The sequence below is a fragment of the Haliotis rufescens genome, unplaced genomic scaffold, assembly GCF_023055435.1.
Source record: "Haliotis rufescens isolate VD_foot unplaced genomic scaffold, xgHalRufe1.0.p SCAF_4, whole genome shotgun sequence".
Lineage (NCBI taxonomy): Eukaryota > Metazoa > Mollusca > Gastropoda > Lepetellida > Haliotidae > Haliotis > Haliotis rufescens.
In genome coordinates this window covers 43,059,177-43,073,816 of record NW_025964112.1, presented here as the reverse complement: position 1 = coordinate 43,073,816, position 14,640 = coordinate 43,059,177, and the positions used below count along the sequence as shown (strand labels likewise).

At 42.9% G+C, this 14,640-nt stretch overlaps 1 protein-coding gene across 1 annotated transcript; it reads right to left on the bottom strand.

Moving 5' to 3' along the window:
- Positions 1–752: 752 nt before the first annotated feature.
- On the bottom strand, positions 753–12,964 carry LOC124135934 (rho-related protein racA-like). Its single transcript, XM_046501630.2, has 11 exons — positions 12,845–12,964; positions 10,592–10,778; positions 9,417–9,585; positions 8,602–8,738; positions 7,815–7,914; positions 6,550–6,740; positions 5,756–5,945; positions 4,729–4,959; positions 3,801–3,907; positions 2,898–3,137; positions 753–2,348 (listed from the first exon to the last, which is right to left on the bottom strand). The coding sequence occupies exons 2-11, from the start codon at positions 10,772–10,774 to the stop codon at positions 2,136–2,138; spliced, it is 1,761 nt and encodes a 586-aa protein (XP_046357586.2). The 5' UTR covers positions 10,775–10,778; positions 12,845–12,964; the 3' UTR covers positions 753–2,135.
- Positions 12,965–14,640: the final 1,676 nt, after the last annotated feature.

Sequence of the window (14,640 nt, the reverse complement as noted above, 5' to 3'; positions counted from 1 at the left end):
CACGCATAATACAGGCTAACATCACATACACGTACGCGCATACAGGCACACATCACATGCACTCACACTCATACAGGCATACACAATATGCACACACAGCACATCGCACATATAATCACGCAGGCACTCATATATACTCAACCATCACGCAGGCATACAGGACATGCGCGGACATAGACATGCATCACGTGCACTCCCACATTACATGAATTCACACACAGAGGCTTGAAGCATACAGTCACACATGCACACCGAAACATACCACATACACTCACACTGTCTCACAACAGATCATGTCATAGGCACATGCACGCTCACAGGCATAAATCACTTACACTCACACAAACACTCACCCACAACGTATACAGTCAAACATCACATACACACGTACACACTACGTTCACTCACACAAACACTGACACACAACGTAAAGAGTCAAACATATACACACATCACACTACGCACACACACATATACACTGACACACGATATACACTCAAACATCATATACACTCACACAGACACACTACGTTCACTCACGCATACACACTGACACATGATATACACTCAAACATCACATACACTCACACATACACACTGACACAACATAAAGAGTCAAACATATACACACACACACATACACACACCCTGACAAACGATATACACTCAAACATCACATACACTCACACATACACACTGACACAAAATAAAGAGTCAAACATATACATACACATCACACTACGCAAACACACACACACTGACAAACGATATACACTCAAACATCACAAACACTCACACATACACACTACGTAAACTCACACATACACACTGACACACGACATATATACTCAAACAGCACTTACACTCAAGGCGACACACATCGCATATACTCACGCAGCACATAAACACATAAATACTAAAATGAATATTGCAATATGGAATTATTGACCAGGGTACCGTTTCACAAAGCAGTCGTAAATTTACGCGCTCGTAAATTTTACGCTATATTTGCGCAATGTTTACGCCATAGTCTAAGACTGTTTCACAAAGCTACACTAAAACTGGCGTAACCTCGGCCAACTTACACGCACGTAAAAAAATACGACTGGAGCTCTTTCCCTTTGTGAGGTAGGAAAATCCGCACTAGAGTTGTCTACCGTTGACTTACGACTGCTTTGTGAAACGGTACCCAGATACAATAGAATGAGTAAATGTTCGCCAGTCAAACATATCACAGCGTACCACAGCGTGGCAACAAAAGGCTCAGGAAGGCTCACCTCTTGAAAGTACAACTCATAAATATATCAGCATTCATTTTTTTGTTAATAGTTCTGATGTGCTTCTTGTTGTTGAGAAATGCGAGGACACATTAGCAGAGGGGCAATCAACACGTCATCATACAGTCATGTTCAGAACGCCATGTGTCAACATGTCAAGAAAACATTAAGCATACCACCACCTCTTCTCGAGGCAAGGTAGTTCACTGACTGTAAAAGTCAAGTTTCTACCCTTGCCGAACTAAGCTGGAATTTCTGGACTCGATTGCAGCGTCCCCAGTGACTATTAAGGGTAATGTCCCTTCTTTGGCCCTCCTATTGACCAATGTGATTCCACCTCTAATGTCACTTGCATTTGCTTCAAACAAAATGGTGGTGCCCAATCAAGACGATCTGATCGATAATCAAGATCTATATTGTAATTAAACGGTTCTTACTTCGAGAAGTGCATCAAATCACGTGGGAACCTTGATTAAGAAAATGAAGAGATTTGGAAAATATATGTTTACGCTTAATTGACGGTACACATGTTTAGCAAAACCTGTAATCGAACCGGATGTCGATTCGATTTTGATTGGACTATCCATAGACTCGTTAGTCCCTCCAAAATATAACTCCATAATTCCAGCCTAGTTCGGCAAGGGTGAAAACTCCCTTGCCTCGGGAAGATGACCACCAAGGAAGGTTTTGGGACGCCTCCGTCACAGTTACACCCGAATAAGGCACGTTGTTCGTGTGTACCAATTCCTATCCGAGCCCTACCAACGCTTCCCTTGGATACCGGTTTTCCCTTGAAAATGTTATGCACACGAATAGCATCAGCTTTTTATCATGCAAGAATCCGATTGTAAAACTGTTTCACATGACTGAACATGTTCCTCCAAGATCGGTCACCTTCTTCTCATACTCCTCCACCTCGATGATGTAGGCCACCGGCGGCCATCGGTTCTCCTCCACGTACACCTCGTTGTCGCCTTTCAACATGATGAACTCTGGCCTCTTGGAGAACGCTATGTAGTTGGACGAGATGAAGTGCAGGCACCATTTGGACAGCTGCGCAGCGTTGTGGCGCTACAGAAAAACATAACAAGAGAGCAATGTACGTATACGACAGGGCAACCAAGAATGAGCTACAAATATATACCATAAAGGGAATGAAGACGTTATGGCGATACGATAACCTAAAATGCCTGAAGATATTTCATGAGCGGTTAGTGAAACTTGATATTGGTACAAATGGAAGCATTTTTGAAAATGTCATATGATAGGTCCCTTAATCTTGATTTCTAATGATAACCTTTGAAACCGTGTAAAAATATTTTTTTTAAATGATGAAGGTACCATATGCAAAGGAGTGAGTGAGTGAGTTTGGTTTTACGCCGTTTTTAACAGTATTCCAGTTATCACGTCATGTCAGCATCATGCGGGAGAAAAGTAACGTGCAGGTATGGTGCAGACAAACCTAGAAACATAATCGGGGCGAAACGGGGTTCGAACCCACAATCATAGGTTGCTGATGTCCCCAAGGGACGCAACTCTGTACAGCGAGTGCCCTGACCTGATATACACATGAATTTAGATTTATAATGGCGCTATCGTGATGATGTTTAGTATCCTTACCTGTGCTGTCAGCAGGAGTCCGATGACGTCAATGTCGGACTTCTCGATGTTCTTGGTACAGCTCCGGTCAACTTCCTTGGTGATGTACAACTCACACAGGTTCAAAAGGCGAGGTTGACAGTATTCATCCGCCAGGACTAATATCCCGACCGCATCACCACCTTCAATCGGGGCGTGGTCCGTGTAGAGATACTCCAATAACGCGAGGAAACACTCACAGCTTGTGTTTTGAATCTTTAGCTGGAAGAGTTACACATTGTTCTGTCATGAACATGGTCTGATTACGTTTCAAGAGCAGACATGACACATACATAGAGAGGACATACGTTGTTGAACGAGTGCTTTGGCTTTTACGCCGCGTTTAATTGTATTCCAGTTATATCACGGCAAGTAAGCTTTATGTGGGTGGAAAGCCTGAAGTGATATAGTTCTCAGACGTTAACCACTTTAGTGAAACCCACGAGCGCGGGTATGGTGCTGATAAACCTAGAAACATAATCGGGGCGAACCGGGATAGGTTCATGGCGCGCCCAGGACCCGTGTACAGGTTTGAATAATGACAATTTGCTACTGAGGGCTTACATTTTTATACGTTTGATTAAAAACGATCTAAAAAGGTACCTTCAATAAACTACTTGGCATCAATAAACAACAACTGTCCATTCCGAGTTTATCACTTTGTCACTAATCGTCCTTAAAGGTAGCTGCCTGATTGGCATGATGTCACAATCTTGTACACCTCCATACAAGTTGGCTGGTCGGCCTGCATTAATACCAACATGAAATCCGTAATCCGCTGGCAAACACAATATAGATCACATGTTGCTACACAAACTAACTTCAGCTCATAAATAAACGGATCCACAAAGTTCGAACCACCACCACCACCATGCTGGGGCATACCTTGCACATTCCCGACTGAAAAGCCTCCATGAAAGCACCTCCAAACATGGCGGCCATGACATCACATCGAGACACGAGGACAACCTTGTGAGCGTACACCTCGATCCCTGAAACAGATGAAATCTCAAGACTCACACAGTTTTCAGCACGGAAAAGATTCAAGGTTACAAACCATTTGAACCAATTAAAGACACGTTGTCCTGCCTCGGCGTGAGTACGGGGGTGTTCATGCGATTGTAAAGCATCTAAACCCTTTACAGTACCACAACAACTTCTATGAACTAGCTAATAGTTTTTACTGCCATCTATTTCATGTGAACAGAATGAAGTCATGCTAAGACAACCAGTTAGAATACATTTACCGTCCAAAACACAGTCTCCTACCAAGGTAACAATGCCCTTGAACCAATAACAAACACGGTTTCCATGCGTCTTTCCCGTTGGTGGGCAATGCAGATGACTTTAACATTACACTTTACACTCATTTCAGTATTACAATGACCTTGGTGATGCTGGTTACATTTTTTGCTTCAAACTAATAGCTTGTTAATACTCAGATGTAAGAGTGAGTGACGTTATATCACGGCGTATCAGCTTAATGTGGGAGGAAAGCCCCAAGTGATGCAGGTCTCAGACGTTTACCACTTCGGTGAAACCCACGAGCACGGGAATGGTGCTGACAAACCTAGAAACATAATCGGGGCGAACCGGGATTCGAACCCACAATCATAGGTTTCTGGCGTGCCCAAGGGACGCAACTCTGCACAGCGAATCGGGGCGCCTTAGACGACTGGGCCCCCCGTGCCCCTCAGATGTAGGAAGAACACCAATACCTTTACCTAATTATTGCGCAGGAATTAAATAAATAAATGATATCAAGAGATTCCCTTAAGCAGCCTGATGACAATGGTCTATCAAACATCCTTACCTCCAATGTCGAAAACGACATCAGCTTCCTCTGGCTTGTTGAAGTACAGTTCCTTCACCTTGGCCGCAGTCTCGTCGTTGAGGAAGGTGCCGATGCTGGGGTTGAGGACCTCTTCTTTGTTCAGCACGTTGTGGCAAATCGTCACCAGCTGGGGAAGTCGGAAGATCTTGGCCACCCTGATGAGGTCTTGAAGACATTGTTCACTGACGTCATCCGGCAGTCGGGGAGTTCCTGAAAAACAGATAGAGTTCCTGAAAAACAGATAGACTGTGTTCTCATGGGTTCCTGTAAACATTTACACCTGATATTTTACTTTCTAGACCAAGTGTTTGGCAATTATTGTAAAACAGAACGTTTGTCAATGGTAACATGATGCTTTCTAACAAATGAAGGAGAAGTTAGTGGTTGGAAGTGTATTATTTGTTTGCGGTTTTAGCAATTTAATATCTCTCGATAGGGTTTCATAAAGGGACGTGACCCGGACCTAATGTTTAACAAGTAGGCACAGGAACAACGGGCTCCATCAATATTACGATGAGAGAGACGTTTTACCAATTGTACCTAAGTGGGGAATAGAACCCGGGCCTACGGCGTGACGAATAAACTTATTAACCACTATAGGTTACATCCGTGAAGATCCGGGAAGGTCTTCAGCAACCCATGCTTGTCGTAATTGGCAACTATGTTTGTCGGAAGAGGTGACTAACGGAATCGGGTGGTCAGACTCGCTGACTAGATTGATGCATGCCATCATATCCCAACTACGTAGATCGATGTCCTTGCTATCAACCACTAGTTCGCCTGGACGAACACGACTGTTTACCGGAACGCGATCTAAGACGACCGAAACTTAATGCCTTAACATAGATTCACGACAATTCTGAAGCTAAGATCGCTTTGTGAAACTGGGCCCATGTCGCTTTGTGATATCTGGAAGGTTTCTAACTAAAGTGTGACATATTATTCACTCACTCACTGTGTCAGGTCTCAGTTCACACAGAACATGGCGGCAACGAAGTATGCGTACCCGTATAGAGGAACTCCAGCACGTGTGTGAATGTGGCGGCAGTGATGTCAGCGCTGAGCTGAATAGTCACGTGACCTGGCTTTGTCTTGCAGTCTGTGTCGGACACAAAGGTGATGCCCTCCACCTTGCCAGAGTTGAGGTCCTCCCGGCTCATGGTCTCCGTTTCCTTGATCTTAGTCAGCTGGTTGGTCTGAACAAAACACGTAGTTGTGAATATTTGAACACTGTTTGAAGGGCATCTCAAAAGAACATATCTCTCCTTCTTTTCTTTGTCGGGATTCGTCGCCTAAAAACAACCGGGACTGATTCCCACAATTGGTAAATTGTATGTAGTCCATATTTGATGTTCCCCACGATGATATTGCTTGAATACTCCTAATCGCGACCTAAACTCACACTCAATTAGTCAATCGTGTCTCTATCAAGACTGTAAATGAGACTTCTTTATATAGTACTTATGCTAGTTGTTACTATAGAATACACATACACTCTACATCAAAAGCATATGTTTGTTGTTTCGTTGATTTGTTGTTTAACGCCGCACTATTTCAGCTATATGACGGCGATCTGATCTAGTCTGGGCCGGACAATCTAGTGATTGAGATCATGAGCAACGATACACGCTATTGGGATACGACCAAGTCAGAAAGCCTGACCACCCAATCCCGTTAGTTGCCTTTTACGGCGACATGGGTTGCTGGAGACATATTCTAACCCGGATCTTCACGGGTTCAAAAGAATATGTCAATTAGTGGGAAGGGCGATATTACATCAGCACCACAATGAACCATTACCTTTTTAGTAAATGGCAGCTGCAGGATTTGGGCGAAGAACTTTGAGGCTGAGGACAACAGGAGCTTGTGGGCGTCCAGTTGATGCCTGTCCCCCAGGAGGAAGGTGACGTCCGAGAACTTTGGGTCCTCCAGGAGTTGGTACCAGTGTTCAGCAAACTTGGACGTCTCTATCTCCGTCCACGGGGCCCGGCCTATAATAGTAGCACGATGATTGATACGAATAACTCAAGCATTCACAATATTGATTTTAAGTTTACAAATACTAATCATTATATCACACGGCTTTGCAGTGACAGTCATTGTAAAAGCACTAAAACGAATTCATCTGTCTAATCTGTAAAATCAGGATGCCAGTGGTCTATGGCAGCGCAATAATCCGTGTAGATTTCCCGCCGTTAGCAGTGCCAGGATCACTGACAGTGGATTTGAATCTCAAAATCGCCGTGATTTTGACCTTTTCCCTGTTAGACTTTACCTGCAATAGTATCAAGACAATAAAAAAAACGAACATTGACAACAGTGATTTTTTCACCACTACTATTTTCCCGAGGCAAGGCCGTTAACTGACTTTAAAAGTCCTGTTTCCACCCTTGGCAAACTAAGCTGGAATTCCGGAGTTACATTCTGTCTGGACTAACAAGTCTATACATGGTCAAATCAAAATCGGGTAACGACCGAGACATCTGAGTTCGAAAACAACATGGTTTCAATGTGCAGATTTGCAGGATTTGCAAAGCATGTGTACCCCCAACTGGGCGTCGACAGATATTTTGCAAATCTTTTAATGTTTTGAAGTAAGGTGCCCAAGTGATGTGATGCACTTTGCGAGGTAAGACCCGTTTTATTACAATAAAGAGCTTAATTATCGGTCAGATCGTCTTGACATGGCGCCGCCATTTTGTTTGAAGCAAATGCCAGCGATATGAGAGATGGAATCTGATTGGTCAATAGGAGGGACACATAAGGGATATAACTCGTAAAAGCCACTGGTGGCGCTACGATCGAGCCCAGAAATTCCAGCGTAGTTCGGCAAGGGTGGAATAGTCAGTTAACGTCCTTGCCTCAGGAAGATTGACAATGTTGATCAAGCCGTTTAATCAATATCATTCGGTTAAAGGGAGATAATTAACAGAGAGGATAGTCTTCGTAAATTATGTCCATTCCACATCCAGCTCCATCACATACCAACACCCAGTGTTACTGAACACTGTTCTAGCCAGTCGTATTCATCTTCTAGTGTATCTAGAGTAGTAGTGTGTACATACCTGCAGGAGGCATCACCGGGGGCAGAGGCATAGGTTTCTTGAATCTTCCAAAGATGTTGAACGTCTTCGGTACCGAAGGCTTATTCAATCCTAATTTGATCTGAAAGAGTGACATGTTCCTTAAACAACAATTACATGCAATAGAACAATAGCTATTAATCGGGGGCTTTGATCCACGATCTGGACTCATCTTCAGTCAAGGTCTAGACATTGTAGCACGTGTACTGTGTGAGACATTGTTTCTGTTTTATCTGGATAATTGTTAACTGCTCGACTGATAAACAATGAAATTTGAGCTAGCAGACAAAGTGGCTTTTCGAGAACACCTGGTGTCATCATTGATTTAATAATCCCTTAATATATACGACTCAAAAGAAGTTAAGGAACACCTGATTCTTTCATATTACTATAGTTAATCTATCATGCCATGGCAGATTAACCTTACCAATATGAAAGAATCGGGTGATCCTTAACTTCTTTTGAGTAGTTTATTACTAATTTGACTTTTACGCCCAATGGAATCTATTTCGGCGGATAAACGAGACTGGTTATTCTCTGGCGTTGACTTTTTATATTTAAAGCTTTTTAAATCAATTGGCCTGAGCCTTGTGCTCATAATAATACGCACTCTATGTTATTTTCTTATAAACTTTTGATATAAACACGTGGTCCAGGTGAAAGGCGCTACAAAATGCCTTGTTGGAATAGAAGAATTCACTTCGGCGTTTGGGTTTTCTCATTTATTCATGTATAATTATTTCTTGAAGCTTCAGAAAAGGTTACTTACGGCTCCCTCAAAACATTGCTTCACTCCTGTAAAGGCCAGAGAACTTGTTTCAAAATACGTCATTCCAAGTGACGCAGCCAATGCTGCGCCTTCGTTGAATGCTACCGTGGTCTTATCCCCGTCTCCTCGACGCAAATCTGAAACACAAATTAGATGAAAGGCAATGAAAATAAGGAAAGTCATGTGAGGAAGATGACAGTCAAATGAATTTAGAAGCTATTATTTAACTAATATCAATAGCGACGTGATACCTGTGTTTCCAGATGTGTTACATTTGAACCCCATGGCATCATGGCACAGAAAGCCATCTTCAGTGTTTGTGTGTGGTGTAAACACTTCTTACAAGCAATATTACATGGTTTGAAACCCGTGAAGATAAGGGTTAGAATTGGTCTTCACCATGCTTGTCGTTTAAGGTGACTTATGGGTTCGGGTGGTTAGGTTCGCTGACTTAAGTGATGCAAGTCATCGTATCCCAATTGCGTAGATCGATTCTCATGATGCCAATCACTGGACTGTCTGGCCCTGACATATTATCTACAGACCGCCATAATATAGCTAGAATATTGCCGAGTGTGGCGTTTAACAACACAAACAAACAAAACAAACAAACTTTGTTTACTGGTTTAGTATCGATTAAAGTCCTTTATCGAAAAACACAAACAGGTCCAATGACATCATGTCAAATTGTTAACAATCTGTTAACATAGTATGAACAAGAAATGTTCTTTAAAACTTGAATCGTTTCAACATTTGCCAGTGACAAAACCCCTTAGTTTGGAACTGAGTTATAATGTACCAAGACCCCTGCTAACCTGTCTTGCAGCCGACGATTACTTTTGGCGTGTTCGGGCAGTGGTGCTGTACTTCAGGGTACCACTTCTCACGGATGTTCTCGAAGGAGTCTCTGTTCTTGATATCAAAACACACGAGGAACACGTCGGTCTGGGGGTAGGACAAGGGGCGGAGCCGGTCATAATCCTCCTGGAGATATAAGCAGAAACAAAACTTCTTTTAGGATTATTTTTTTTAAAAACAAAGGACATTTAATCGCCATCTAATATTCGGGCTTTGAAGAAGGCAGTTTCTCCGTGAATGGAACCCGTACTGAGTGTAGGAGGTGATTAAATGGATCGGGTGGTCAGGCTTGGTGACTTGATTGCTAATGTGTCATCATCACCCGACGGTGTGGGACGTTGGTCATAATATCAATCACTGATTTTAACCCGCGAAGTTCCTAGTTAAAATTGATCTTCCGCAACCCATGCTTGTCATAAGTGGCGCCTAACGGGATCGGGGGATCAGGTTCGCTGATATGGTTGATGCATGTCCTCGTATCTCAATTTCGTAGATCGATGCTCATGATGTCAATCACCGGATTGTCTGGTCCAGAATATATTATTTACAGACCACCGTCATATATGCTGCGTTAGCCAACACAAAAGCTGTCACTGATTCCTCTTATCAAGGCGTAACTATTTACAGAACGCCGTCACACAGCTGGAATAATAATGAGAGCAGCGTTTATGAACAAACATAAACACAAACAAACAAGAAGGTATTACTTCAGTCTAACTCCCATATTGTAAGGCAAGAATGCATGGTGAGTTATTTATTTTCTGGTAGGGTAGTTTGACCATTTTTTACCAAAAGTGCATTGTGATTCATTTTTAGAGGGGCGTTTTGACTAAAGGTACTGTCAATTGCTCAACGTTGTATATTATAGAAAACATGGAACCTGAGTATGTTCGCAACAGTATTAATTAAATTATGGTAATACGTAACAGAATATTTAAGAATTGACAAAATCTGAGGCAAACGATTTAAGAATTGACAAAATCGGAGGCAAAATATTCCCACGATTGTTCACACTATCAACCATTGGTCTGTCTGATGTAAACGTGTTGACATAATTCTGGTATTAATAACAGTATTGGGCCCTTTTTATGAGTATTATGATGAACATTTAAGCTGATTATGATTACTTTACCTGCCCGCCTGTGTCCCAGAGACCTAAGCGTATAATTTCACCATCAACCATGACGTTGGCGTCGTAGTTGTCAAACACCGTGGGGATGTACCCTGCCGGGTAGGAGCCTGTAGTGTATGCAATGAGAAGACAACTCTTCCCAACTCCACCGTCACCGACAACAATTAGCTTGATTTCCTTCATATTACTGTCAAAACAAGAATTTACAAACATGGAATGAACAGCAAACATAACAATTAAATGAGTGAGTATAGTTTAAAGCCGCTTTTAGCAATATTCCAGCAGCATCACAGCAAGGGCCACCAGAAATGGGCTTCACGCATTGTATGTATGTGGGGATTCGAACGCGGGCATACGACGTATTGAGCGAAACCTTAACTACGATGCTATCCCACCACCCCTAATGATTAAATTCCTGCAAGAGCATTAAAGGATTTATGCTCAAGAAACTGACTTAATTCGGGTGTTGCCCTAATGTTGCTGTAAATATATACTTCCGACACAAAAAAGGGAACTGATGAAATTATCGTGGAGGAGTAATGATGATAAATGTCTGTAAAACTAATTTCGGGGGTGTAGATCAATTTCTAGTGTGCCCACCCTGTTGGACGATGCATGCACGACACCTTGATGGCATACCGTTGTTTAACATGCGTATGGTTGCCCTTGGTATTCCGCCTGAAGAGCTACCCAAGCTGGGCCGCGTTGGCTGGTGCTGGCGTACACTCTCCGCCCGAGAACATCCCACAGATGCTCTTTCATGGACATGTCGGGGGTATTCCGATTCTCGCCGGAGATAATCGGTGACGACCTCGTCGCGATGTGGTCTGACATTGTCATCTTGCAGTTTCTGCCGATAATTCTAGCGAATGGAACAACGATAGGATGCAAAATTTTGTGAACATGTTGTTGGCCAGTCAAATGTCCATTCACAATAACCAAATTAGTTCGCCCTGTCAAGTGTGATACCACCCCACACCATGACACTACAAACCCTAACCGATCATGGTCACGAACTGTTGCCCTGGCGTACCGCTCGACGCTACCTCGCCAACAACGTTTTCTGCCATTTGTGAATCGAAGGGAAACCTTGAGTCGTATGTTAACACGGTGTAACGCCATTGGCGCACATCCCGCCCCTGGTGTTGCCTAGGCAACCAAAATCTTTGTCGTCCATGGTAAACTGTTAGGGTCACATCCTTCACAGGAGGTCTTGCTTTCAGGGGACTGCACAGAGCCGGTTTTTAACGGTAGATGTTGACATTCGCCTTCCTGTTATTGTACAGCATTCTCTATTGATAACAGGAGCAGAATTGAATGTTTTGGTTTGCGGAATTGGTGTATTGAGACGATATTGTATATGTGTCATTTTTAAGGCTTGCCACGGCAGTGTCTCATTGCAGTCCTACCTGTTTAACCATACTTGTCCCTCAGAAATTACACTTTGTTTGCTAAACATTCATGCAACTTGGGAAATTGACGCCATCCACATACCACTGTCGTGCCCATACTTGCGTCTATTCATTGAGATACTGTCTCGGAGCCTTTTTCAAGAGTGTGCTGAGCTCATTTCATTAGAGCTCGTGAGTTCACTTGGGTTTCTGTGCGAACGTGCATCACGTGCTGTTTATGATCACATGGTGCGCTCAGATGCAACGCCACTGTATTGTAAATGTACATCTGAACGATAGCTACATTCAAATCATAAGTTCCCTTATTTTTTGTCGGTAGTAATATATATACATAGGGCCGTAAAAGGTGACTATGCTTGTCACGATTAACGGGATCGGGAGGCGACTAAAGGGATCGGGTGGTCAGGCTCTCTTACTTGGTTTGATGCATGTTTTCAAGCACTGGATTGTTTTGATTGACTCGATTATTTACAGACCGCCGTCGTATAGCTGGAATATTGGTGACTGCGGCGTTAAATAACAAACAAATAGATACTAACTTATATACATATACATGTATTACGATAGGTGTTCCAAACAAGACCGTCTGGTAAGCGAGGTTTCCGTGCTTACAAGGTCTAGACTGGCTAACAAGTTATTACTCTTTACATATTTTGTGCTATATTTGTTCCTATGTCATAGCTGTACTTAGGTAATATGACATCAGAATGTAAACAGAATTATGTTGATAGCATCCTACTGGGCAGAACACCTATGTCTGACATTGAACTGAATTAACCAGATCGGAGACCAAACAAATCAAACGTAGATAGACATGCGTGTAAACATGAAATGTACTTACGAGTAATGTCTCCGAACACCGTATCTCACTGCGAAATTTAAGAAACACAGCAGGTTGACGTATACTGCCTATATGAACCAGCGATATGAGTTAAAAATGCCAGCCAATCGTTTTGGCGTCTCCTGTTACTATATTTAGATTCTATTTGTGGACATTCGTCAGAGGAAGTAGGTGGCGCTGTTAGCTGTCATGGCCGCCTCCTTGTGGCAGTTTGACATCGAAATCTCTGGAAAACAGTATAAAGCTGCCCAGAATCAATATGACATGTTTGGTCGTTGAAACCATGCGTGCAGAACTGACACCGCTGTCTCAGGCTAATTTGCATACCTAGTGACCTCTTGATTGTAAACAAACGCGCTTATTTTGAAATCAGAGCAGACTGGCCTAATGCAAGCCTTCCAGTGCGCTTTGACACATTGTTTGGCCTAATTTGTGGGTATGTTTCTACAACAACAGCGAAGAGAATGATAATATATCTTTGTTCATCTTTACACATCAAAGTGACCATACCGCTAGCTCTCCATAGGGATCTCCAAGAGCCGTACAGCCAATGTGAACAAAGGATAAATTCGCAAGCGTAAACATTTTACACGTTGAAGGACATTTTCTCAGTGAAAGTTAACCATTTCATACCATATGTTTATCTACATGTGTAGACTTTTCAAAAATGAAACGGATGAAAAACACAGGTAATTTCTTTAATGCACTGTAAGATGTGACATCTGACATCGTCACATGTCGCTGGTCTGTGGCAGAGGTACTTGGAACTCTGGGTAGGAGAGTGGGGAATATCATCAATGTCACGGGAACTGCACTGGCGACAATATTTTCTTTCACTCTCTCCTCAATGGATTCATGTCATCTTAAGGAAATGAAACTATTCTTCCTGTTTTTGAACACTGAACATTGTATGAAGACGACAATAACTGTACATTCACATTAATTGATGAATAGATGACAGATAGGTGCCTGGACATGTTAATCCGATGCCAGTTATTGCCTTTCAACTACAACAGGGAATGTCAAATCTAGATCTACTCCGCATGCAGCCAGCTGCAGATCGCTATCCGGTCCGTAGCTCTGTATATCGATCCTGCTGCACTTGTCCCAAACAAACATCTCGGTGCCGGTGAATCACTTGCCAAATAAGAGCGATTCGTTTAGTTTGTTGTTTAACGCCGCACTCCGCAATATTACAGTTATAACGATGAGTACTGACCATACAATCCAGTGATTGATATGTGAGCAACCATCCGCGACTTCGGGATACATGACACGTCATCTACCAAGTCACCGAGTCTGGCCATCCGATCCTGTTGGTCTCCTCTTACGACCATTATACCTTGCTGGGGACCTATTCTATCCAGACCGCCTCCGTGGTCTAGTGGTAGAGCGTCCGCCCGGAGAGCGGAAGGTCCGGGGTTCAATCCCCGGCCGCGTCATACCAAAAGACGTTCAAAGATGGTACTTGTTGTTACCCTGTCTGGCGCTCGGCATTAAGGAGCTAAAACAAGGACTGGTCTGTTCAGAGTCAGTATACTGTGTCTGAGTGGGGTATTCATGTTACACTGCGGCATGGTATCTCAGTGGGCTAGCAGTATAAATCAGCATCAGTCCGGACTAGAACAAGCAGCCACACACAATGCTCTTCCACTAGATCACGGAGGCGGTCTTTTCGTGGTGTTGTTAAACACACTCTTACAGCAAAGATAAATAGAAATGTTTTCTGGTGTTGCCAATGTGATCATTTCAGCAATTATCAATTGTTCTCTTGTTTCGTTCAACAATCCATCTTT

Excerpts from the sequence above, each read along its gene's own strand:
- LOC124135934 (XM_046501630.2), bottom strand. The coding sequence starts at position 10,774 with ATGAAGGAAATCAAGCTAATTGTTGTCGGTGACGGTGGAGTTGGGAAG. Across the intron at positions 8,739-9,416 it reads AATCGTCGGCTGCAAGACAG|ATTTGCGTCGAGGAGACGGG; the intron begins GTTAGCAGGGGT and ends TTTGTGTTTCAG. Across the intron at positions 4,960-5,755 it reads GCTGGAGTTCCTCTATACGG|GAACTCCCCGACTGCCGGAT; the intron begins GTACGCATACTT and ends TCTGTTTTTCAG.